Here is a 24,029-nt window from a genome sequence, read left to right as displayed (position 1 = left end):
TCCGATCTATCCTCTTGTTCTCTATGGCGAAGCAATAATTTCGCTTCTTCCTGGGCAAATATCGTCACCTGCACGACCGCGCGTCCCGCTTACCAGTCATGTTTACTGTCTCTTGGTCTCAGTACTTTCCGCTCGCCAAATCTGCAGCAGCTTCATTGCCAGCCGGATCGGCCGCAGCTCGACTCCAAACGCCGTAGCTCGCAGACGCATTATGAACAAAGTCTGACGGCAGGCAACGAAAACTGGTGTCGTTAGTTTGCCGATGCCCTTCACGCCTGTCCGTTGCAATCACAGGACCCATCCTTCCGGCCAACCTCTCACTCAGACTTTTGTTCTGGTGCTGCCAATGTTTTTGTGGCCGCCATCACCTGGTGTTTAGCCCGAAAAGTGGAAACGCGCCGCCTCAAGTTGGCCGAGACCCTCTCGGGGAGCTACATATCGCCGGCGGTAGGTGTTGGTGAAATCTTGCAGAAGCGCTCTCACTTGTCTGATTGCGCTAGGGTCATCACCGCCCAGGCGCTCCTTGATTTTAGTCATCAGTCGGTTTGCTTCGACTGGCGTGATTGTGCCCTGTGGCAGGAGATGGATGGTGCGCTCAACCCAAGTGGTCGTCTCGGCCGGGAATAGCTGGAACATTGCCAGAAGAACGCCGCTGCCATCTGCGAAGCAATCTCGGGGGAAGGTGATCATCATTCCTGCCATGACTTGCTTGACCAGTTTCTCACCGTGTGTGCTGAGCAACTTACTGACGACCTCGCGAATATGAGCAGCAACATCTGGAGGGAGAACATCTGATGTTGCCGGGTTGTCGCCGCCGTATGTAAGGAGGTCGCGAAGGAAATGAAGCGTAGCCGAGAGAGGATCGCGTTGTTCCAATGTCAAAGCAAAGACGGCTGCTTCAAAGATCGGACCCAGGAGCTCCGAGGGTATCAGTCGTTGCGGGTAGTAAAGTAGTGCGTCAATCAGCAGTCGGAAAAAGTCCTCAATGACATCTGGCACCTCGCCCGGCTGAAGCTCGCTCATGACGCGCAGGAATGTCGTTGTCTGCGCCTCGAAGAAGGCGTATATGCTTTGCGTGATTTCCTGGTCCACGTGCTCCCGATCCTCCGAGAACTCTCGAAGTATAGCTGCCGTAACCCAGAGAAAGGCGCCTTGGCGAGAGGCTGAGAAGCCACTGGCCAGCTTGTTCGCCATCTCTGGCAAGAGCGGCGTCATAGCCGTTCTGTAAGAGATGATCATATTGCGCCAGCACCGGCAAATTCTTTCACAAATGGGAACGAATCCCAGAAAATTGTCCAAGATCGTGGCAAGCACAGGAAAAACCTCTTGCCAGTACTTGACAGCGGGGTTCTCTTCCCCAGGTCCGACATATGGCACTACAACCTGCACAAATGTAGTGACGAGTTGAAGATGGTCTGATATCATGTCAGCGGCGTGTTCATCGATAAGTCTCAATTGCCAACCCACCAGCGAGTGCCAATTTGCCCTTGTCGTCAGTGGCGAGATTGGCTTTGTTCATCAAACGTTGAACCAGTGGATCGCAGTAGAGCTTAAGAAGTTTGTAAATCTCAGCAGGCGGCTGGACGGCAACAACACTGGCCACTCCCTCTGTGATTTCCTCCTGACTCATATCGGGAAGTTTGTCGAGTATTTGATCGTAAAATGTTTGCATCTGGAGTACTTGCCCGCTGAGGAGCTGCTTGCAGTCAGTGCAGAAATATTTGATGGCCATAGCTGCCGCCCTTACAACCTCTTTTGAGTCTGTCTGGAACGAGGTTACGATGTAATTGAATTGCGGCTCGAGATATTCGGGGTGGGCCGCCGTCCATTCCGTATATCGTCCGAGGACCATGATAGTGGCAAACCGGAGCTTCTCATGGCTAGGGATCTGGACGAGTAACGGCATCAACTGCGGAAGAACAATGTTCTCGTCCTTTTCGACCATCTGTCCCATTGCCCGCATCGCAAATAGCGGAGCCTCTAGCTCTTGCCAATGTGGAACGGAAGTTGCTGTGGCTTGACCGGCGTACTTATGCATCCAAAGCTTGATAGCCTCAAGAACCTTAGTAAGGCAGTCTGTCACGCCCATTACTTCGCACGAGTCCTTGAGAGTGTCGCCCATTTGATGTCGGAATTCGCGAAATCTTTCCTCCTGCTCCCGATCACCATCAAACAAGTCAGTTTCGTCTGTCGATTCTGACTGGGGGTATTCCAAGTGCTTCAGAAGTATATCCACGAGTTTGGAATAAACGTCGACAAGCTCCAATCTTGCCTGAATGTAACGTTCCAGTGTCAGGTACTGCTTGAGCTCATACCAGAACTGGAAGGTGTGCTCAATCACATCTCTGTCCTTGTCTCTGGCCGCACATTCCAAGACTGAATCGACAAGAGGCCGGAAGTGTCCCGGCTCGCGGGCAATAGCTACAACCCATGCCTCTGCAGCCAGAGCGAAGATCTTGGTCAGGGACTTGTATACTTCCGTATCTTCCTCGTTGACAACAGCCTCGATCCTGGGACGGAGAGCAATAACGCGAGGCAGGAGAGCTTGTATCGTGTCGAGATTGTCGTCGACGTCTCTCGTCTCCCGGAAAATTGTGCAGAGACATTCTGCGGCCTCCTGCGAAGCCTGATCGTTGCCCACAGCGTTGAAGATAACGTCGAGAAGAGGGGACTTGACAACATTGCTGACGGGAACCTCACGGAGCCAAGATGTAATACACTCCATTAACTGGGGGTTTTGAGCAGCAGAGGCTGCATGAATGACTCATCAGCGTGGGTTCTAAAATGTATATCGTGTATACGGGTTTAGGACGTACCAGATGATTGGGAGTAGTTAATAAGCAGTTGCACGACCTGGTCCGTATTGTCACCCAGCAATTCCCTGGTCCGCTGGGAAAGCTCTTCTTCCTGTCATTGCCAATTAGACTCTGATCCCTGTTGATATAGGCCCAGCAAAACCACGCCGCTGGAAGTAGAAGGCCGGTCGGTATTTCCGTGATCCACGTACAGTTAAGGTGATTTTGCGGCCTTCGGTCACCTCCTCGGGTAGCACGCGCAGAAAGTCGAGAATGGCGGCGTGGCTCTCAACGCTGTCCCCGAGAGATGATACTACCGTGGGAAGAACATCCTTCCAGTCCTTCATCTGCACTGCCAGTGTCGCCAGACACACGCAGAGCTGAACTCGTATGGGTTTGGGGCCGGGCGCAAAGTGCTTCAGAAGGAGCAGGATTTGGTCTCGCAGCGCAGGTAGCTCTGTTTCCGATACTTGCGTCGTCAAGTCGTAAGTAATCTGTACAGACTCATGATCAGCTCACCATTTCAAGAAAGACCACTTGAATGTTCTACCTTTCCGCGCAAAGTAATAGCCGCAAAGAGCTTGGCCTCGGGCTCTGCGTCGGACTGAAGGATGCCAATGATGGTGCCCCATGCATCTTTCTATAACCATTGTTAGCAGAGAAGTAAGCCGGTGACAGCTGCATCGGAATTGTGGTAGTCTGACAGATTTCTGGAAACGTTCCAGGTAGGCGTGCGCCTTCTTCTTTGTCTCTTGCTCGCCGCCGCGCATGGTCACCATTGCCGACAAGACGTCGTTGGGCGCGAAGGCCTCTTGAATCCCGTTGGTGGCCATACTTCAGACGTCTAGCAATGTCGCAAGTGTCAATCGGCTGTTTGATGAGGCGGGGAGCGGGTATGTGGTCGAGAGAATGTGGCAGCAAAACCGCATATGACGTCGTGCGGAAGGACCGCAGGTGCCGCAGAAGGGGTAAGCGATGAGAGATTAAGTTGCAACTCAGCTCTCGTTTCTTTTGAGGCGAAAGGAGCGTTGGGCCAGTGAGGTGGCAATTGGGAGGCTATCAAAGCAATGCGGCGACGTCCAAAATGGGCGGATGGAGGGGGTGGAGGAAGGTCGCGAAAGGAAAATAAAACGTCAGTCAGGCTGGCGGGACAGCAGGCGGGTCCAGAGACAACCTAAGGTAGGTAGGTACCTAAGACCTTAGGAATCCGACCTGACTAGGTGTCTAAAGCCGGCTACCTACCCTATGCCTACCGCGCCTTACCTTAGGTAAGGTAGGTACTCCGTAACCTAGCACCTACCTACCTACCTACTTAGATATGGATGTAAATCCACTAGTAAAATACAAGTATGGTTTACCTGCATACAGTCCATCAGTGTAACGCATATAAGATCGCTGAGGCACACCTAAAGGTTTGGTAGTGAGCGCCTCACATAATGTACCTATCCGTAGCTGCGCCGACAGCATGTCCTCTCGTACCTTACCTTGGATGCCTAGCATTTCATTCCCTGGAGCTTTCAGTGTAGGCAGGTGCTTACTTACTGGAGATTCTCGAGTTGTTTGCCACGAGCAATCGCCGCGGCACTATTGGAGTCGTTAGAAATATCTTTGGAGTTGTCTGTAGCACCTTTCAGTGCCCAGTCAGGTGCTGTGAGGCGCCGCCGGCTTAGGCAACCAAACCCGGATGAGCAGAGTGGCCGGGGACGGGAAGGGACCTGATCCATCCCGCGGATGAATTGCACTCGGCTGGCAGGTCCCGTACGGGTCCATCCATGGATCCAATGGATGCGTCCAGAGTGCCCGGGCACCTCAGTACCTTAGACCGGATGGAACATCATTTTGCCAGCCCCACCTAAATTCTAGCAAACCGCGGGAACCACCCATACCTGTAACTGACTGAGCCAGGCCGAGAGTCGCGCACCCTCATCGCGCCCCAGCTGCGAAGAAGGTGCTCGCCGACAACTTGCTCCGCCACAACACACTCGACGAAGCCGAACGCGAGCGACAGACAGCATTTGCCGCTGTTCCATATCGTGAAATATCCGAACTCATAAGCGTTGCTCGACCTTTCTCCCACACACCTAAATATGTCAGGACGCGGCGGCGGCGGCGGTCGCAGAGTACTGCTTCCTCCCATCAACTTCATCTTCAGACTCCTTCAGTATGTCGCTGCACAAGTCAGGCCCTATGCGTACCGAGAGGCTGAAATTTTTACAGGCAGCACACGACCGTTCAGATTTGGCTGTACGAGCAGCTTTCGATTCGAATCGAAGGCAAGATCAGGGTGCGGCGAGTCGTTGAGATTCTATCAAGAAGCGCTGTACTGACTTGGATCACAGGGCTTTGACGAGTTCATGAACCTTGTCATTGATGATGCAGTCGAGGTCAAGCAGGTCACAAAGACGAACCCGGAGGAATCACGGCGGCCATTGGGTGAGTGCCGAAGCTGGTGTCAGGCATCCTGTTAAGCTAACAACATTGGACAGGTCAAATATTGCTGAAGGGTGACAATGTCTCGCTGATTCAGAGTGTCTCGGAATAGAGAGCGATCATGTCGAAGGAACCACATTGCGATGACGGGCCTTGCACACGGATGATAAGAAGGAAAAAAAAAGTTTGATACCACGAATTTATCAACATGATGCGGCGGACTGTCAGCGGTTTTTGAAGCTTTCCGCCGGCCTCCTAACCTCCCCGCTGCCGAGGACCACGCCATCGAGCGGCTGGTCGTGTTGTGCGACGGGAACTGTGCTATCTGACGGCTGGGAGAGAAATTGCTCCGATAGAGCCAGGCCAAAGAGCATCAGAGGCTTTGTCGCTACTGACGAAATGTTGTTGTACTTTGCAGCGTAACGTCGAATAAAGAGGTCATAAAATCCCTTGCCATGGCCTAGTCTTCGCAGCGAACCTGACTGGGGGTCAATGTCAAAAGCAACTCCTGGGAGCAGCATAAGGTCCAAGAAAGAGGATTCTGGGGATTCGGCTCCATGCTCACCCAGGACGCGTTGTCTCTGGTCGATGGTGGCCGGGTCAATGCTGGGAATGCCCCATTTGTCCGGCTGCAGCGACTCGTAGTCTTGAAGATCGCGCAAACGGACCATGTCCATGACCCTGGGCGGCGTCTCCTCGGAAGGAAAAGGTGATTTGTGAAGATACGGGACGTAAACTTGCTTTCCGGATGACAAGGCATGGCGCACAATGCCGTCCGTCTGTATCTCGCCGGACGACATGGAGAGGAAAACACTGACCCTCTGTGCCTCCACATAAGGTTTAAATGTCTTCAGAGTTTCGCAGACAGTCCGGCCTTTTGGTGAAGCTGAGCACGTGCGTTCCAAAAGAGGTGAGCAGCTTACTTTGTATGTTGATAGACTCATGAGCTACGCCAGCTAGCCTGTCCCTCATGACAGACCGCAACTGCTTCTTGGCAGCCACTAGCGCGGAGCCCATTGTGATTTGCTACTGTTCCCTCGACTGTCTAGGGAGCGGATGTATGGAAAGAAGTTCTCTGGGTCTTCTGGCATCGGCTTGGTTCCAACTGTGAACGTTATGCGTTAGTTAAAGATGAACGAAGCATGCCGTCGAGAGGGCTTCAAGTGGGGTCTAATTTGAGCGTCTTACTGACGTTCCGTGCGTTCTTAGGATACCTATTATCGATGATTCACATGCGGGCAAGCGGGGCGTTGTCAGTCGGTGACTTGCACCACAGCGATGTTCTGGGGAGATATGTAATAATTGCAGCATGCAAGTAGAAGGCACAGCGCTGAAAAGCATTGTATGCAGCAGTGTCTGCAACGATAATCCGCATTCACAAGCATTACCTACGTGAAAAAGAGACAAACAGTATCTGGCGTAGATTCATAAAAAAAAAACACATGCTAAGGTGTGTGATAGTGGCTGTGTCGGCCACTGAAAAGGCCATGCGACAACCTCGTCGGGCGAAGCAGTAAGTTCTCCATGGCTGATGTATTGGTGGTGGCTCTCAGCAAGCCATGCTCTGAAAGGATTTGTCAACCAAACCACGCCAAGTCTATTGGATTCCGGAACCGCACGTACGGATACTTTGGTGCACGTTAATGCGCCAAGAGGCTTGTTGTTTGGCTGGACGTGAAGAAGCCGACACAGGACAGCTCAGTCACATATGGATTGCGAGGCTAAGACGCGGGGGAAAGCGTTGGGGCAGGCGAGGAGGGCCGGCCTGAAGCATCACTGGCAACGCGCCAACCCAATTGCCAAGGCGTGGCATTCCGCTACCTTGCTTTGCGACTATTCCGACGGCCTCAATAGGCTTGGATCTGTTGTTGGTGACGGTATCCCACGACGAATTCTGGCCTTAATTTCCCCGGGCTGCAGGACTTGAGAGGGACAGGGCGGGCGCATTTCCTCTCCCGACGCGAAGACAAGCAACTCCGTGGTGGAGGGAGGGGGTACAATTTGTTTCTTGTGTTATGGTGAACCAAAGACGACATGGGAAAACCCAAGAGCTCCAGCCCTTGAGAAGGATGTACTACATCGTCTATCCGCCGAAATCCGTTCACTAACGCTGCCAGGCGTAACTCGATCCATGCGCAGATTTGACAGGAATGTGGATTCATCCAGTGTCTTGCAGTACCCTACCTTGCCTACTCTACTTGGTACCTTTTTGGCCAGCGAGTTACGACGCCATTCCAGGTTCATGTCGTAGTATTGTTCAGATAAGGCGTACGCCCACGAAACAAGGGGACCGTCCGGTCTACTATGCAATATACTACCCCGCAAAGGCGCGTCGCTGCGCTGCAGTGCATCATCTGTGTCGCCGCTGTGCCTGTATCCGTACGTAGCTGCGTGAGGGAGGGAAGCTTCGCGACTGAAGGCTCCTGGTACTTCGTGAAATATATAGATCCTTCCCTTAACTCTCTGGTTCATACTTTCAAAGCACCCAAGCAAATGCGTACGCGATAGCGTTTGTTTGTGGTGTAGGCTCATTACTCGAAGGCACCTACTGTGGCGCGACGAGTGTTTCCATTCCGAGGTACCTGCCTCATCTTATCCATGGATGGATGTAGGCAGGTAGTCGATACTGCGGTGGGCAGGCAGGTACATGTGAGGTTCCTACTGTAAGGTAGCCAGCAGCTGCAGTGATCCATTGGAAAGCACAGCGGTCGCGGGACGCTTCATAGGTAGGCAGGTACCTAGGTATCTAAAGTACAGTCCAGCAGGAGGTAGAGTACAAACTCGACCTGACTTTCACGCTATGCCTAGCTAGACCTGGAGCTTGAGCCACACCTTTGTGGAGATCCACTCGCCCTTTCAAAGCAAGTTGGAAGAGCCCAGAAACCCCCCCAGAAGCTCCCACGAGCGTGTCGGGCGTCTCTTAACGGCACCTTTTGCCTTCCCTTCCCATTGCCTGTGCCTTCTCGCCATCCGTCCAACAAATACCCCGACCACCCCCTTCCTTAGCTGCTTTCCTACGTAGGCCTCTCCAACGCCAAACTCCACAATCTGAACATCTTCAGCTTCTACCAAGCGCTCACGGCGTCCTCCCCCAAGAAACCTACTGTCGCCCACCTCGACCCGTCGCTTCCGTCCGCGCCGTCCACGTCTTGTTGTCAAGCTCCCGAAGGCAGCGACTGCGCACAGCCATAATACTTATCCAGGTAACTAGACGCTCACTTTAGCAATGGCTTCGCCGCCAAAGTCCAAGTACGACATCCTGCCCAGGATGCAGGTCAAGGGCCCATTCTCCGTCACCTCGCCTGGTGCAATTCCGAAAGAGGGGGAGACGTTACCTCGTCGCCTACCCCAGGCTGTTCCCGACCTGATCACCCTTCCCGGAGGCAACATCACCACCACATACGAGCTAGTCAAGTCAAGCGCCGAGAAGTACGGGAACGCAAAGTGCCTGGGTTCCCGCAAGCTCATCACCACCCACCGCGAGTCAAAGAAGATCAAGAAAATGGTGGATGGTGAGGAGCAAGAGGTCAGCAAAGACTGGACCTACTTCGAGCTGAGCCCTTACGAGTACATCACCTACCACGAGTACGAAACACTCACCCTCCAGCTCGGCTCTGGCCTGCGCAAGTTAGGCATGACCAAGGGCGATCGCGTCCACATCTACGCTGCCACCAGTGCGCATTGGCTAGCCATGTCCCATGCCGCCGCTTCTCAGTCCATGCCTGTCGTGACTGCCTATGACACTCTAGGCGAGCAAGGTCTGAGATACTCAATGGTTGCTACCGCCGCCAAAGCCATCTTCCTTGACCCTCATCTTCTCCCTACACTCGTGAATGTCCTCAACGATGCCAAGGACATCCGCTACGTTATCTGGAACAACCAGAATCAGGCTCAGCAGGCACACGTCGACCAGCTCAAGTCTGCACACCCTCAAATCACTATCCTTAGCTTCGATGACCTGAAGCAGCTTGGCCAAGACAACACAATCGATCCTGTTCCTCCTACTGCTGAGGACTTGTGCTGTATTATGTATACTTCGGGCTCGACTGGCACTCCAAAGGGTGTCCCCCTGAAGCATAAGGCTGTCGTTGCCGCCGGTATGTTCCCAATCTAGATCTTGAGATCATCTTGATGGCTGAAATTCGTTCCAGTTGCCGGTGTCAGTGTCGTCGTGCAGCCACACATTGGACCTGGCGATGGTCTTCTGACGTACCTCCCACTCGCCCATATCCTTGAATTTGTTTTCGAGAATGCCTGTCTCTACTGGGGGTCGACCATGGGCTACGGCAACCCCAAGACATTGTCCGATACTTCGGTCCGAAACTGTGCCGGCGATATCAGAGAGTTCAAGCCCTCCGTCATGGTCGGCGTCCCTGCAGTCTGGGAGACGGTCAAGAAGGGCATCATCGCAAAGGTCAATGCTAGCGGCGCGGTTGTCAAGACGCTCTTCTGGAATGCCTTGGCTACGAAGACGAGCCTAATGAATGCGGGCCTCCCGGGATCTAGCCTCGTTGATACTGTGTTCTTGAAGAAGTTGAAAGAAGCGACTGGTGGACGCCTCAAGCTTTGCATGAACGGAGGTGGACCCATTGCCAAAGAAACTCAGCATTTCATTTCCATGGCCATTGCGCCTATGATCATAGGATACGGTCTTACCGAGACTACTGCCATGGGCTGTCTCATGAACCCATTGGAGTGGAACGTCAACAATATGGGAGCCATGCCTGCGTCAATTGAGGTCAAGCTGGTTGACTTCGCGGAGGCTGGCTACTTCGCTCACAATAAGCCGAACCCTCAGGGCGAGGTGTGGATCCGCGGCCCGTCGGTCATGGAAGAGTACTGGGACAACCCTAAGGAGACCAAAGAGGCTATCACGGAAGATGGCTGGTTCAAGACAGGCGACATCGGTGAGTTTGACGGCAACGGCCACCTCAGGCTCATCGACCGAAAGAAGAACTTGGTCAAGACTTTGAACGGCGAGTACATTGCCCTTGAGAAGCTGGAATCCATTTATCGTGCGTCCGCACTTGTGGCCAACATTTGTGTGTATGCCGATGCCCAGAAGGCGAAGCCTATTGCGATTATTGTTCCTGCCGAGCCTGCTTTGATGAAGCTGGCAGAGAGCATCGGGATCAAGGGCACCTCTTTGGAAGGACTCGTACATGACCGGAAACTGCAGAGCGCCGTTCTCAAGGAGTTACAGAGCGCCGGCCGACAGGGTGGTCTTTCTGGCATCGAGATCATTGAGGGAGTTGTCTTGTCCGACGAGGAATGGACACCCCAGAACGTGAGTTTATATAAATGACCCGGGTTGTCTCTAAACCTTCTTGGATGGCTAACATCTCTCGCAGGACTTGGTTACAGCAGCCCAAAAACTGCAGCGCAAGAAGATTTTGGATAAGTACAAGACTGAGGTGGTCAAGGCGTACGGCTCATCCAACTAGTCAAACACCTATATGCTTGTTTTCAGGTTGAGTTCACGTTCTCTAGGACTTGTTATTTGTCAAGGTCTCTGGTTTTTTTCGCTTTTTTTTTCTTCCACAGGTTGGGTTGGACTTCGAAACGCTTGATATCCAGGAGTACAGTGTACACGATTCGACTTTGTAACACATAATAACGATCGAGGCCCCTGTTTTCAATCAAAACCAGTTAATGCAATTCGTATTTCACAGTCACAGGTAGGGCTAAGGCTCTTGCAGAACTAAAACGGAGCGAGTGCTGGAATTCCGTGGTTTTCGCACGCAAGCTGCTGCTGCCCGGGATGGCCTGGGTTGTTTTCAAGGCTGTCTTGCCGACTCGGGACTGCCGGGCAGACAGTAATTATGTTGAGGACAGCCGGTTCTGGCCACCATCTGTTCTGGGTTTCCGACGGACCCAGCGGCCCTGGGTCCAGCAATCAGGTGGAGCGTGTTGGTCAAGATGATATTGTGAGACACAACACGGTAAAATCACTGGAATCCCATTCCTGCCTGGCCTCGGGTAGGAAAAAAATAATAATAATCGCACTTTGTCTCGCACAGCTCGCCTAGCCCGCAAAACACCACAATACCTTCCAATTCATGGCGAAAGCTCCACTTACACCAGGCCATCGTACAGAGACAGGGCGGATACGATGGTCTCATCACGTTTGCTACCCTCCTTGAATTCTTCCATGTCGAGACTGCCGTTCTCGTCCTTGTCCATCATGCGAAAAATCTTCCGTACCCGCTTCTCGGGGGTGTCTTCGTCCTCAGGAAGCTTAACCATGGAGCCAACCTAGTTCCGAGATTGTCAGCGGGCAACATGGGACAGACCGAGCAGTTTTCCTGAGAGGAGGGTACGGGATGAGAATGGGACCAGCACCATCGCAAACTGACCATCTTGTAAATCGCCTCGACGATCTTGAGCATTTCGTCGTAGCTAATCTTCCCGTCGCCATCGATATCATACAGCTGGAAAGCCCAGTCGAGTTTGTCCTCCATTTTTCCGCGGCTCGTAACGCTTAGAGCGCATATGAACTCCTTGAAGTCGATGCTTCCTGACTTGTCGCTGTCGAAGACGTTGAAAACGTAGTCTGCAAATGAACTTGGATCGCCAAACGGGAAGAACTGTCTGTAAATCTTCTGAAACTCCTCCTTAGTGAGCATGCCCGATGGACAGTCCTTGAGAAAGCCTGGGTTGCTGGTCAGAACCGTTTGTTCCCGGAAAGTTCGCGATGCGCCCCGAGGAAACAGGGGAGGAAACGAGGAGATGTTTTCCGGGCAATTCGTGATTCGTTTTGCGCGCGATGAATTTTGGGGACTGTGACCAACGTACCCTTGTACCATTGTTGCAACTCCTTCTTGTCGAAATGGGTCGACTTCTGCAGTTCAGCAAGCTGCTCTTGGGAAAGCTTGGACTGGCTGTACAACGGCTTGTCAGCCCATGTCTCGGATGATCTCAATCGACGCAGGTGCTGGAGTCCTCGCTATAAGGTCCGCAGGGTGGGATTCCGTGCCGATGATGGTGACAGAACAGGGAAGGACGGAGGACAACGGCACTGTCCGGTGGGTGGCGATCGACTCACGATTTGCCCATGGCTATTTGAAAGCCTTAGCAGCCGAGAACAAGGCGCAGCGAGAGATGTCCTAGAGATGCAGGAGGGGAGTCAAGGATCGTGCGAGCGGGCGGTGCGCGATAGGCTTCAGTCGGCAGTGAGTCTGTCGCAAAGAGGGATCGTGTGTGAGAATGATTAGCGTCGGCGGTTGCGGAGGTGGTGGCCGGCTCGGCGTCAGGTTGTCGGCGCGACAAAGTAGGTGAGAACAGGGTGTCCAGGATAAGCGCAAGGAGGCTCTTCCGTTTGTTGGCTAAGGCAAGTGACGAGGACGGCGCGTAGACGAAGACGAGGAGGACGGCGAGGCTGGATATAGGCAAACAAGGTGATGGTGGTAGTTGTCACAAGCGGGGGAGGGGAAAGAAATAAAGCCCCAGGATGCTTGGGGGGGACGGGACACTGGAGGCGACCAACCCAGCCAGGCGGGGGACCAGACCCGACGACCTGACGGGAACTGAGGGTTGAGGCCGGGAACTCTAGGTACCTAAGGTAGGTAGGTAAGGTAAGCTGAGGTGGCGGCGATAGGAGGGGCGGGTACCCTGTAACGAGGAAGCTGTAGCAGAGTAGATGCTGTGCCCGGCCTGCTGGGCAGGCAGTCAGCGAGGCGAGAATGAGGTGGAGATACCTCTCATGAAGTGGCTTTCAACGCTGTGGGGGAAGTAGCTATCCACCTATCCCAGGTGAGCTTGCCTGCTACCTACCTCATCTTAAGTGCCTAGGTACTAAGGTAGGTAAGTAGGTACGTGAGGCATGCATGATTTGAGGCTACCCGCCTCCCCCCCCCCCTTTTTTTTTTTTCGTTCTTTCATACGCGCTGCAGTCGCCGCAGCAAAAGAGCGAGCTGGTCACTGTGGCCGGTGTCATCCGTCCAATATGGTGGAGGCAGCCCGACAGCTTCGATGACACTGCGCGGCTCGTCAACTATTGTTGAACTGCTAGGACGGTGACGGTGACGGTGACGGTGACGGGACTGCATGCGTGTGCCACCAGCCACACTACGCTTGGATATCTGCTCAGCGGCATGTACTGGAGCCTCGAGGGGTTATCTTTTCTACGACGGCGAAAGTACTAGGCACGCTACTTTATTAGAGCAGAAGGCGAAGAAAAAAGAGCTGTCAGAACCCTCCAATGACGTTACCTCGGGCTTCCAAATGCTGAACGGGGCCCGCTCCTTCCACCAAAATGCGACTTGTCCCACTCGACGTCCAAGTTGCCAAGCGGCCTCCGACAACACAGCCCGCCAGTTGGGTGCGCAGGAACGTGGTACCTAGTCTGCCAATGGTAGGAGACAGGACGTCAGCTTGGCTCCTTCCCAATGAACAGTGACCTGAACAGTCTGCCCCAGTCTACATACGTCTTCATGCAAAAGGCAGTTCCTTAGGCATCCCCTGATCATCGCACGAAGAAAACCGCCACCAGCTTCTGTGTGTGGGGATGAAGAACCACCGGAACAGTATCACGACGAACCACGGCAGCGCTGGCCACCACGCATATATTCCGTCCTCGAACGACTTGTCTCGGTTTGTGAGAAGAAGCGGGATCGTTGTTGTCTGCAATTAAGCCATCATGTCAGCCATCCAGTCGCGCGTCTGTGCCGAGGGAGAGGGGAACAAGACCGTAATTGGTACATACCTTAAGCGCCGGGTCGTTGCTCTTGCTAAGCAGCTCTTTCATGAGTCTCTCAAACCACTCGTCCCATTCGACATCATATTCTCCGAGCTTCAGCAACGTGTCAATCTCGTCACTCAAGTGCTGCCGAAGGCCTGGCATGAACGAGTCAATGATGCCCTTGAGCTTCACTCCGCTGTACGCCTCCTCGCCCTCCCCTTCCCCCTTTTGCACTTTCTCCAAATAGCTCAGGTACTCATGCAATCCGCCAGTGAAGGCCTCATGTTGGGCGATGTTGGCTTCCATGAGCCCCGGTGCTTCTGCCATCTTCTCGATTGCCGGGAACACATCCCTCTCCTCAGTGTGATGGTGTTCCTCCACCATCTTTGCCCACTCTATGGCGTACGAAACAAAGTCCCGGACGTCGCTCGGCGACTTCTCTACGTTGATGCACTGCAGGTAGACCGTGTTGATGATGCGGATGATCATGTTGTGGATGATGATCATGTCTTCGGCCATGCGCCTAGCTCCGGTGGTCTTCACGCCTTTCTAACCGGGCACAGAATGTTAACCCAAGTTCGACGATTGCCAAGCGCTCACCACAGCAAAGAGTCTCTGTAGACATACCTGAGATCCTACACGAGCACTTCTGATGAGGATAAAGGGCCCGTCGGCCCATGGCTTTTGGCCAGTCATGCTGATCGGATAGTATAATCAAAACTCGACTCTTTTCGCAAATGTTGGTGGTAGAAATGCTGTCAGCTATCGAGGAGATGGCAAGATGACCTACGTATGCTCATACATCTGAACAAAGACTGCAAGCGAACAGGAGCTGCCTGGGCCATATTTTAACTGTTCCTCGAGACTGGGACTGTCAAGCCTAGTTTCCTTTCCATGAGCGGCTGACGAGACAGGATTTTGAGTGCTGACGATAGCACCGAACGCGGCAAGACGAGCCGGGTTGATGGCCCGTCTGAGATGCTGTCACGCCTTGGCCCTTTTTTACCCAACGCCTGTCAACCTATCGTTGTCTTTGGATTGTCAGGATTTGCCCTTTGATTGGGCTTACTGTTTTAATTACCCCCGGTTTGCCACAGAAAATCCAAAGTCCCAAACGCTGGCAGGTTGCCCTTAGGAGCATCTGCTTCTTCGAGTAAGACCTCGATTGCGGATCTGGGGCGGGAGCTTTTCAGACACAAGCCGACGGAGGAGACTACAGGTCACTAAGAATCCTCATCACAGGATAGGTAGCGATGATTGGAAGGTGCATTATCTGACGGGCCACCAATACGCCATGAACCCAACACTTGAGACTGGTCATGCCGCAAGAGTTGACAAAAAATTTGATAATTACGAAAGCAGAATGAATGATCCATGCCCGTGTCTCGTGAAGCTTGTTTCTCCCAGGCCGGTTCCTTCATCGTCAAAATCAACGAAAAACGCCTTAGTCCACCAGTAAAAAAACCACCCAAGCCACCACCGCGTCTCTCAGTTGAGCTCACCTGGCCCGCCTCATTGTGCGCTGGTATTTTCTTTAACCAACTACGGCTTTCATGCTTAGACTTTCCAAGAACGCCCCTAGATCCTCCTTCTTGACCTCCACCACGCAATGCTCAAAGCTGTCAATTCGAACCCGAGCGTTGGTCTCCGCGACAACTTCCTGAAACGCGGAGCCGAATCGGTTCAAGCCGTATCCCCTGTCTCTAGCGGGCCCGTCCTCGTCCTCGGCCTCGTCCGAATCGGACCCGTCTGATGCCTCTGATTCGGTATCGAGCTCATCATCGTCCTCATCATCCTGCCCTGCCGCTCGGCGAGCAGCTTTTTTTTCTTCGCGAATCTTTTCCTGGTTTCGCCGAGACTCCTCCTTTCGTTTGGCCCTTTCGTCCTTGGCTGCCTTTCGTTTCTTTGCCGCCTCACGGTCGAGAAAAGTCGAGTCCGGCCCACCGCCGCCGCCTGTTCCGACAACGAGGTACACGCCGCGTTTGTCGTTCAGACTAGCGACAACTAGGGGAGTACCGCGGCCGCCATGAGAGAGGCGACCTGTAGCATCCTTCTCCTGCTCCACAAGAGCCTCACCGATCCAGAGGGCTAGCTTGGTAAGGGCAGCTGGATGACCAAAAACGGGAACGTCAGGACCCTCCTTGACCACACACATGCGGAACGCCCGCAGATGCTTGATTTGTTTCTTATTTATGAGCGAAGTGCCAGTGCGATAAATGGCGCGGTGTAGAAATTGGGCAGTCGGCAACCCCGACTTGAGATCATCGATGCTGGCGCGAGATCGTTAGCAGCAAGATGCGCGATGAAATCCAATGGGGTACATACTTTTCGAGGGCATCATACGCTTCCCAGAACCGGCTAAGCCACTCTTCGCTCTGTGCGTTGACAATATCTTCGTCATTGCCTTCCTCGATTTGGGAATCTTTGATTGGATGAGCCAGCTCCGTGCCATCTGCATGTTTGCCGACTTCTAGCAGAGCGCCGATGACAACACCAACATCCTGTGCGCTCAGTGTAGCTCGCCAACCCCAACTTCGAACGAAACCCCAGCCATCCTTGGCGCCAGCGCGGTCTCTGCCATCGGTGTCTACCGCAGGGACCATGTCATCCAAGTTGTAGAGAGAAGCGTATTTTAGGAGCTTGGCTCGAAGCTCACGTTTGAGCATCATATCCATGTGGGTGTAGCTCTGTTTGCATTGAACAAGGCTCACGCCCATCTTGGCCAACAGCTTGTGCAGCCGCTTTAAGCCAGTCTCACTCCACGTCTTTAGACGGGCAAATAGGTAGGGCGAATGGAGCATGCTGTCGTAAAGACTCCAATGTCTAATGAGAAGGAATTTGGGTTCTGGAGATAGCCTGATGCTCGTGTCCTCCGGGCTCCGGGCAGTAGTCGGAATGATACCGGAGTTTTCGGCCGACGTACGGGAGCTATTGACATCCGGAGGATTCAAACGGCGAACCTCATCTCTGAGAAGTTGGCGGATGCGAGCGCCACGAACTCCCATCCAGCCGTTACCCTGCCCACGGTCTGAGTTGCGGACTGGGACCGCAATGCCTGCAGACGACCTGCCATAGAGCTCCATGGAGGTGACACCAACAATTGTTAGCCAAAGGAGATCATTGTCTTCACGACCAAGCTCTGACGCCAACGAATACATCATTGAAGATATGGGTTCCGAAAACGAGGCGCCAATTTTGTAGTACTTTCGCAGGACCCCCTCTTTCTCTCTGCGCAAGCGCAGCAGGCGACGTCGCAAGGACCTCGCTGAAGGTGCAGGGGGTGGTTGAGCAGCAGATGGGGGCTCCAGAGGGTCGCTAGACAGAACCATGCCAGCGTCACGGAGAGACACTAGTCCTCTGTGAGCTGGTCGCTGGGGCGATGAGGGTATGGACGAGGACTATTCGGTCTACGGTCAGTAGCTGCCCTGTGATGAAGAGCAATCAGGAATGGGTTTAACTCACAGAATTGCTTCTTCTGCGCTGCCGTGGCCTTTCGTCTGTGTCGCTGGAATCTTCGTCCGGATCTGACCAACTTTTTCTTTTCTGGCCAGCATGAACAGAACCTTCAAAGAGATCCTCGTCATCGTCGTCTTCTTCTCCAAGATCTTCTCCGTCGTCGTCGATTTCGGGCATGTCAAGCAGAGCCAGATATGCATCTTTTTCGGTCGTGAGGTCGTCCTCTATGTCGCCATCATCAAAAACAATGATCCCTCCCTTTCCTGGTGTATAGGCACGCCCAATTCGACCCGCAACTACTCCGCTAGGACAGCGTGCCTGAAGACTTTCATCCTCATCAATGGCAGGCTCAAGAGGAAAGCCGCCGAAGACATTGCCAAGGTTCCAGGGACGGTGAGAGTCGATGACCCAGACCTCAACGCCGCCAAAGGTCAATTCGTCTCCTTCGGGCTCCAGCCCAAGCAAAGTCCCCAGGTCGACCATGCCCCCAACACCGAGACAGACGACGACTCCTCCGCTCGCCCCTTGGGTTTCCATCATGGGCTGGACCAAGTCCCGGCCGGCGCGCTCGAGATCGGCATAGCCGGAAACAGGCTGTATCTTGTGGGGGATGTAGTCGTGTTTCAATAAACGAGTCAAGATTCGGCATGCGCAGAGGGCGTCAGGCTCGAGCGCAACGAGGACGAGAACGGGTGGTGATAGTGGGTGTCGCGTGTTTTGTAGGTGAAGGTAGAGTTTGGATATCTGAGACCGTGGAAGATACATGGCTCAGAGGATTTCGACGCGTTCCCACGGTATCTGCCAAGCGGCTTCATGAGATGCAAAGGTCGCTTCTTTTTCTCAGGGTACGGAGGCGGACTTTGGATGTTATTGGCGTTCTGGGGCAGGCCGGGAAGACGGCGTCGGTAGTTTGGAAGCAAACGCGGCAAGCAACTCGAACAATGTGCTGGTAGGATCTGATCTGATTGAATCTTCAAGAACGGCAGATTGAATTTGCTACCTCATGCAAAGTCGATCTGCGGCGAGTGCAGTCGGTAGAGATGTTGACGAGTAGATTTTGACAAGGCAGGCAGTATGGACAAGGTACCAGCACCAGGGAAACGGGGTGGGAGTGATTGACTGAGAGGATGGCCCGGGCGGGTGATTGCCTGAGTGTTTTGCGCGTGAACGCGGTTTACGCGACTGGGGATTGATCTGTACGCGTGTGGTGGGGACGGGACGGGCACGCCCAGGTAAGGTGGTTAAGGTGAGGTGCACCACACCTAGGTTACCTGTCAGTGTCAGTGCAGTGAGAGAGGCAATGTAGCTAAGGCACCTAGTTACCTAGGTAAGGTAGGTAGGTACCTAGGTACCTCACGTGGGATGGACCGGGACACTGAGGGAGTTCGGCCGAATGCACTGACCAGATGGAAAGCCAGAGGGAATGGAAGGGAATGTCTTTCCAGCCCGGGCCCGTTCCTTCGTCAAGGATAGGTACCTGAGCCCCGGTCCTGGCGTTGATGCCATCCACGCCGTCGGATGTCAACCAGGCACAGGCACGCCAGGCAGGCACCTTCGCGCAAAGCCCAGGTTTAGGTTTGCTGGCATCATTTATCTTTACTTCGAGCCGTACAACTCCCGTCCCTTCGCCTCTCTCGACGCCTTTCAGGTCACATAAATGCTGCGATCGCTTTCTCGAGAAGCTGCAGGCGCATACTGAGGTATATCCGGGCTGTTGTGTCTGTTGCATGCCGCATATGCGCGACCTCCTCGAAATGGCAAAGCCCGCGTAGCTCGTCCTCGCGAATTGGTTTGCCCCCTCCATCTAGTGTGTTGGATACCTTGACTCACAGTGATCCGCCTGCCCGCCATGCAGGGGATTCAACTGAGATGAGGTGTCCGTTGTGACTCTCGCCGTGGTCGTGGATTCGGACATTTACCGCCCCAGCACGTTGGAGCCGGTTCTGCTCTTGTATTACTTTAATCAACGGATGGGCATCCTTAGAACACTGGGACCAGCCCCGTCAACACCAACGGCTGCGAGCAGTTGGCCGTGATTGGCCTACCACCCCGTTGGTACTGGCAGTAGGTGGTGTGCTCTGTTTTCTCTCGCCTGGCTTCTTCCCCGTCCCGCGTCTCCCAGATCATCCTCCCGTCTCGCCCTCTTTCTTTTCCTTTGCCTTGACCACAATTCGTTCCCGCAGTCTTCCGTACACCAATTGTCACGCTCTGCTGCTGCCTGGTCTTTTCGGCATTGCATGTCCAGCAGTCTCCACGGCTACGATTTACTTTGGCACCTTCCCACGTCGAGTACACATCTCACTTGCTGGACCCTCAGCTCGACGCTACCCGACCCTACAGTCCGGTTCGGACATTGCTGATGCAGCCGCCTGTCACTCAACACTTGCCACAGCCTTAGAACAAGCTCACAAACACCGGCAAAACCTGCTCCGTTACGAGGCATCTTGTCTGCCCACAACACCTTACAGGAAGGCAGTGCTATGTCGATGAATTCATACCCATCCGTTTCTCTGCAGAGCTGGTCTTAGGTCTCTCTCAGAGGCGCTGCGGCCATGAATACGTCCACCACCGAGCCAATAGAGCCGGCTCCAGCAGACACAGTGGATGACGACGCATTCGAGGGTTCGGATTACGGGGAGTCGCTCGTATCCTCGGGCTTCACATCGCTTGCTTCCCGCGTCATGAGACATTCGCACGAAGGTGGCAGGTGTGTTGCCCACACCCTCGTCTCCGTCCTTGGAACAAAACTGAGCCTTCACTCAATAGACGATATCAGTCCTTCCTCCAGGGAATATACCCCCTGCCCAACGACGAGACGGAACAGTTCCGGGAAGAAATGAAGCACCAATTGATCAAACGTCTTCTTGATGGCAATGACTACCTCTCTCCCATCAATGACAGTCCACAAAAAATCATGGACGTCGGCACCGGTACCGGCCTTTGGGCTGTAGAAGGTAAGTCTGGTGCTAGTCGTTCCCCGTGCATATGTTGGGTGAAGCTTGCAGTTCTGACCCATCTTCAAGTGGCCGACAAGTTTCCTAGTGCACATGTCATTGGAGTAGACATCTCTCCAATCCAGAATGCCTATGGTCCTCAGAATGTGGACTGGCGAATTGACGATGTTGAAGAAACCTGGTCCCCTCTATACTCTGACTTGGACTTTGTGCATTTGCGTTCAGTCAGTGTCACCCTTCGAGACCCAGTAAAGGTCATCACGTCGGCGTATCAGTAAGATGAATGCCTTGGGTTAACCCGTTCAACGGCTGACCTTGTCACAGTAATCTAAAACCAGGCGGTTGGATTGAATTCCAGGACGCTGGCGTCAAAATCGGATGCGACGATCACACGATACCCGAGCACTATGCTCCAACAAGATTCATGGACCTTTTCGTTCGCACGTTCAGAACTCACTTTTCCTGGGACCTAGGGATTCCCCTCATCCTACCCGAGATTTTAAGAAATATTGGTTTCGTCAATATCCACTGCCGAACTCACAAGATGCCCATCGGGCCATGGGCCAAGAGTAGGCATCAGCGAGAAATCGGTCTCTTCCTGAGTAAGGACGTCTTGTGGCAGCTCGTTCGCGCCGTCCTCGTGAAATGGCCGCAGATGGGCCTCACCCAGCAGGAGGCCGAAGCCATGGAACAGGACATCCGAAAGGCGTTCCACGACACCAGAATACATGCGTACCTGCCGTGGATCTCCGTCTGGGCCCAAAAGCCTTCCGCTTGAAACGAGACCTCCGCTTCCTGTGGTACCTTTACTGGCAGGCTACGATCTACCGATTGCCGACCAGAACTTGCTGCGCCGTTCGCCAATGGTTTCAATATGTTCCAGAAGGTTCAGTTAATTGTCAGTCCGGGTCAAGAAGTGGTCTTTCTGGCCGCGCTTTAGACTCATGCAAGAGTCTCAGCCAGACTTGTGTCGGCCGCTCCATGTCGTGGGTCGCGTCGCCTAGGAAGCAGACAGGGATAATACACGGTTGACAGCATGCGGGGCAGGGCGTAATAATTTGGCTTGATCGCGGTGCGAAGACTCGAACGCATGACCACCTGGGCACCGATGATACAGTCAGCGACCTCCGACAGGAAAGCTCTCCATCACAACACACCCCCCGTGCGATGTGATGGCCTGAGGGTGTAGAAAATGCGACATCAATCTAGCAGCTATACATGTCATGGCTTTCTCCCATACGTAACGTACACGTCGAAGTAGCCATGCCTCCTTACATCACGCCATTCTGCACTCGCCCTCGCGCTGAAGTCCCATACCTCCTCCTTTCTCCACCCCATAAACCGGGTGAAGAGGGCCAAAGTCATCGACTCAAGACCAACACTGAAGTTGGCTTCGGTCCAGAGGCCCAGGGTTTTATGCCTGACATCCCGCGGCCATTGATTGATGGGCCATTTGAACGGTATTCGCACAATGTCAATGAAGCCTGCATTGGCCATCATTTCCGCTGCCCGGCCACACGTGTCGAGGAGGAAACCCGATCTTCTACCAGCCTCCATCATGAGATCATTCCATCTCCCCAGATCGCATTCGGGTGGAATCGTCCCGTCATCGCATCGCATGGGAAAGTCGATATCCTGGATCTCGAGCCACCCCCCCGGGTTGAGGTTCCTGCGAGACAATGTTAGCGAAGGATAGGATGATGAGTGCAGAGCCGCGATTGGAAAAGCGACTGACTCAAATGCTTGTCGGTGAAAGTTGGGCCAGTCTCTAAAGGCACCTGTCATCATCATGCTGTGGATGTAGTCAAACTTTCTCGAAAAGCTCCATTCCTCTTCGAGGTCGTCTATTTCGTAGTGGACGTTGGGTGGTGTGCTGTAATTGTTAGTGAAGCCGCAGTAGAGCAGGATGAGCGATTCTTACAAGCCTGGCTGAACGGGCGAAAGGTCCACGCCAATAACCTCGGACTCGGGATGCTCTTCGCCTGGTCCCGGAATAAACACGCCTTCAGGTGCTAAAGGGACTCGGATAGTGTCTTACCAAAGTCTATTGCCCACATGCCTATGGGGTTGTCAATATGCAGGCTACAAAGACGTACGCGCGGAGGCCTAAGGATCGGGGCAGAGACGGAAAGGAAGAGAGCGACACACACCTATGCCACATCCAACATCTAAAACCCTATGTGGGTGGTAGACCGGCGCGAAGTTGAGCCTATTCTCGAACGTCAACTGGCATAGCTGGTACTGAAATGCTATTGCGACAGTTAGAGAGCAAGTACATCGCCGAATTGGTCTGCTAATAGCAGATGAACTCACCTTGGCGGTCGAGCTCCTCCTGCAGACAAAATTTCGTTAGTCCAGACGACATCATGTCGGCAGTCGTATTACGCTCGGAGATACTCATACTTGATCAGTTGGCAAGACATATTTGCCATCTTTGTACCCATGGTAGATACGGCCGTTCTCCTCCATGGCCCGGACTATGCTCGACCGTAATGAAGCGGTTGACGAAGGCCATGCTTCGGACTGTGATGCGTAAGCTCGCGAGTCTACGATTCCATTACTGCTGAATAACTTGCTTCGCCCAATGCCGAGTCGACATCGCTCCCCAAGTTGCTCTGCATATCGGCATCGGAAACTTCCTGTAAGGCGTGGTAAGTAAGGAACATAATAGAGATCAGGATCCCGAAGGTGGTGAGCCTCCACTTCGACGCTGACCTCGTCAGGTTCCAGGGCCAGATTGGCCCCCAGTGGAAGCACAGTGTCGGCACTATGCGTCGCTTCCAGGATCGGGTCCTCCATCGCCATCGTCTTGTCTCGTCGAAGCTCCTTCGAAGTCCCTGGCAGTGGTGCAGCATTAATTCGAGCCTGCTCCGACAATTCCGACAACAATACAGTGGCGAGATAGTTCAAGGCTCTATTAGCTCTTTCTTCTTTATCTATTTTTGCTTCAAAAGAAACCCCGAAAGCGGCTCGACACAATTTTTGAAAGGTGCTTGCCGTATCCCCCCTCTCTGCCATTGAGGATGGAGACGGAAGGTCACGTCTGTGGTAATAACATGAGGGGAACGGCTCGGCTGCGGTGCTCCTTGCGAGGGCAACACGAACAAGTGGCTTCCTTGTCAGGCCGAATTTTCGGTTCCGTGTCACCCGAAGCTGTGTATCTTTCTATCTTCCCTTTGGGCTAATCACCCTCCCCCCTCAACAGAGGGTAGGGACTCCGTGCCTTCTCTCTATCAGCGCAAAGAGCTCGGGACGATGGCGTCAGCCGCCTTCTGGTATAACAACAACAGATGATGCTGTACAGAAGTTAGTCACGGATGCAAGAACGATAGCTATGATATTGCTCGACTGGTTTTGCACAGGGTCGGTCCAAGCCTACGTACAGTTGAGGTATCAATATCGTACTGACGAGGAGGGTTGCACAAGCCACGTGCATTCGTCCAGTCATAACTTGACAGCTATAACCTGCGACTATGGCCAGGGGGTAGGTTGGCGCCTTCCGAGCTGTCAACTGCTGATGATATGCACGAACCATGGTCGTAGCCTGCAGAGAGGGGTAGGGATCCCGATGGCGAGGGTTCAGGTGGTGTTTTGAGAGCCGACAGTCGTAGCATACATCACGGCCGTTCCGCTGAGAGTCGGTTTCCTGCATACAATCATGCAGGCAGTCGGGGAGAAGACAAATACGGTGGGTGGCATGTTGCCGCTGTGGCC

General features: G+C 53.5%; 9 protein-coding genes across 9 annotated transcripts; 4 read left to right on the top strand and 5 right to left on the bottom strand.

The window, feature by feature from the left end:
* Positions 1-375: 375 nt before the first annotated feature.
* On the bottom strand, positions 376-3,628 carry COL26b_010993 (uncharacterized protein; the record flags this gene model as incomplete). The annotated part of the gene is made up of 6 exons (XM_053183675.1): positions 376-1,415; positions 1,468-2,751; positions 2,817-2,907; positions 3,008-3,289; positions 3,346-3,435; positions 3,500-3,628. 6 exons carry the CDS (start codon positions 3,626-3,628, stop codon positions 376-378), a joined length of 2,916 nt encoding a protein of 971 aa, XP_053032386.1.
* A 1,254-nt stretch (positions 3,629-4,882) lies between these two features.
* On the top strand, positions 4,883-5,337 carry COL26b_010992 (uncharacterized protein; the record flags this gene model as incomplete). Its single annotated transcript, XM_053183674.1, has 4 exons — positions 4,883-4,956; positions 5,013-5,079; positions 5,135-5,228; positions 5,282-5,337. 4 exons carry the CDS (start codon positions 4,883-4,885, stop codon positions 5,335-5,337), a joined length of 291 nt encoding a protein of 96 aa, XP_053032385.1.
* Positions 5,338-5,449: 112 nt separating this feature from the next.
* Positions 5,450-6,242, bottom strand: COL26b_010991 (uncharacterized protein; the record flags this gene model as incomplete). The annotated part of the gene is made up of 2 exons (XM_053183673.1): positions 5,450-6,099; positions 6,149-6,242. The coding sequence occupies 2 exons, from the start codon at positions 6,240-6,242 to the stop codon at positions 5,450-5,452; spliced, it is 744 nt and encodes a 247-aa protein (XP_053032384.1).
* A 2,209-nt stretch (positions 6,243-8,451) lies between these two features.
* Positions 8,452-10,669, top strand: COL26b_010990 (uncharacterized protein; the record flags this gene model as incomplete). Its single annotated transcript, XM_053183672.1, has 3 exons — positions 8,452-9,322; positions 9,377-10,512; positions 10,577-10,669. 3 exons carry the CDS (start codon positions 8,452-8,454, stop codon positions 10,667-10,669), a joined length of 2,100 nt encoding a protein of 699 aa, XP_053032383.1.
* Positions 10,670-11,300: 631 nt separating this feature from the next.
* Positions 11,301-12,281, bottom strand: NCS1 (Neuronal calcium sensor 1; the record flags this gene model as incomplete). The annotated part of the gene is made up of 4 exons (XM_053183671.1): positions 11,301-11,480; positions 11,582-11,877; positions 12,021-12,106; positions 12,271-12,281. 4 exons carry the CDS (start codon positions 12,279-12,281, stop codon positions 11,301-11,303), a joined length of 573 nt encoding a protein of 190 aa, XP_053032382.1.
* Positions 12,282-13,853: 1,572 nt separating this feature from the next.
* On the bottom strand, positions 13,854-14,601 carry COL26b_010988 (uncharacterized protein; the record flags this gene model as incomplete). Its single annotated transcript, XM_053183670.1, has 3 exons — positions 13,854-13,886; positions 13,930-14,454; positions 14,533-14,601. The coding sequence occupies 3 exons, from the start codon at positions 14,599-14,601 to the stop codon at positions 13,854-13,856; spliced, it is 627 nt and encodes a 208-aa protein (XP_053032381.1).
* Positions 14,602-15,439: 838 nt separating this feature from the next.
* COL26b_010987 (uncharacterized protein) lies at positions 15,440-17,066 on the bottom strand (the record flags this gene model as incomplete). The annotated part of the gene is made up of 2 exons (XM_053183669.1): positions 15,440-16,175; positions 16,231-17,066. The coding sequence occupies 2 exons, from the start codon at positions 17,064-17,066 to the stop codon at positions 15,440-15,442; spliced, it is 1,572 nt and encodes a 523-aa protein (XP_053032380.1).
* Positions 17,067-17,457: 391 nt separating this feature from the next.
* On the top strand, positions 17,458-18,060 carry COL26b_010986 (uncharacterized protein; the record flags this gene model as incomplete). The annotated part of the gene is made up of 2 exons (XM_053183668.1): positions 17,458-17,957; positions 18,027-18,060. 2 exons carry the CDS (start codon positions 17,458-17,460, stop codon positions 18,058-18,060), a joined length of 534 nt encoding a protein of 177 aa, XP_053032379.1.
* Positions 18,061-20,275: 2,215 nt separating this feature from the next.
* On the top strand, positions 20,276-21,093 carry COL26b_010985 (uncharacterized protein; the record flags this gene model as incomplete). The annotated part of the gene is made up of 2 exons (XM_053183667.1): positions 20,276-20,315; positions 20,654-21,093. 2 exons carry the CDS (start codon positions 20,276-20,278, stop codon positions 21,091-21,093), a joined length of 480 nt encoding a protein of 159 aa, XP_053032378.1.
* Positions 21,094-24,029: the final 2,936 nt, after the last annotated feature.

This window comes from Colletotrichum chrysophilum (assembly GCF_026319265.1).
Source record: "Colletotrichum chrysophilum strain AFK26 chromosome Unknown scaffold_126, whole genome shotgun sequence".
Lineage (NCBI taxonomy): Eukaryota > Fungi > Ascomycota > Sordariomycetes > Glomerellales > Glomerellaceae > Colletotrichum > Colletotrichum chrysophilum.
Note: the sequence above shows the minus strand (reverse complement) of the source record. Positions and strands in the feature narration are given on the sequence as shown.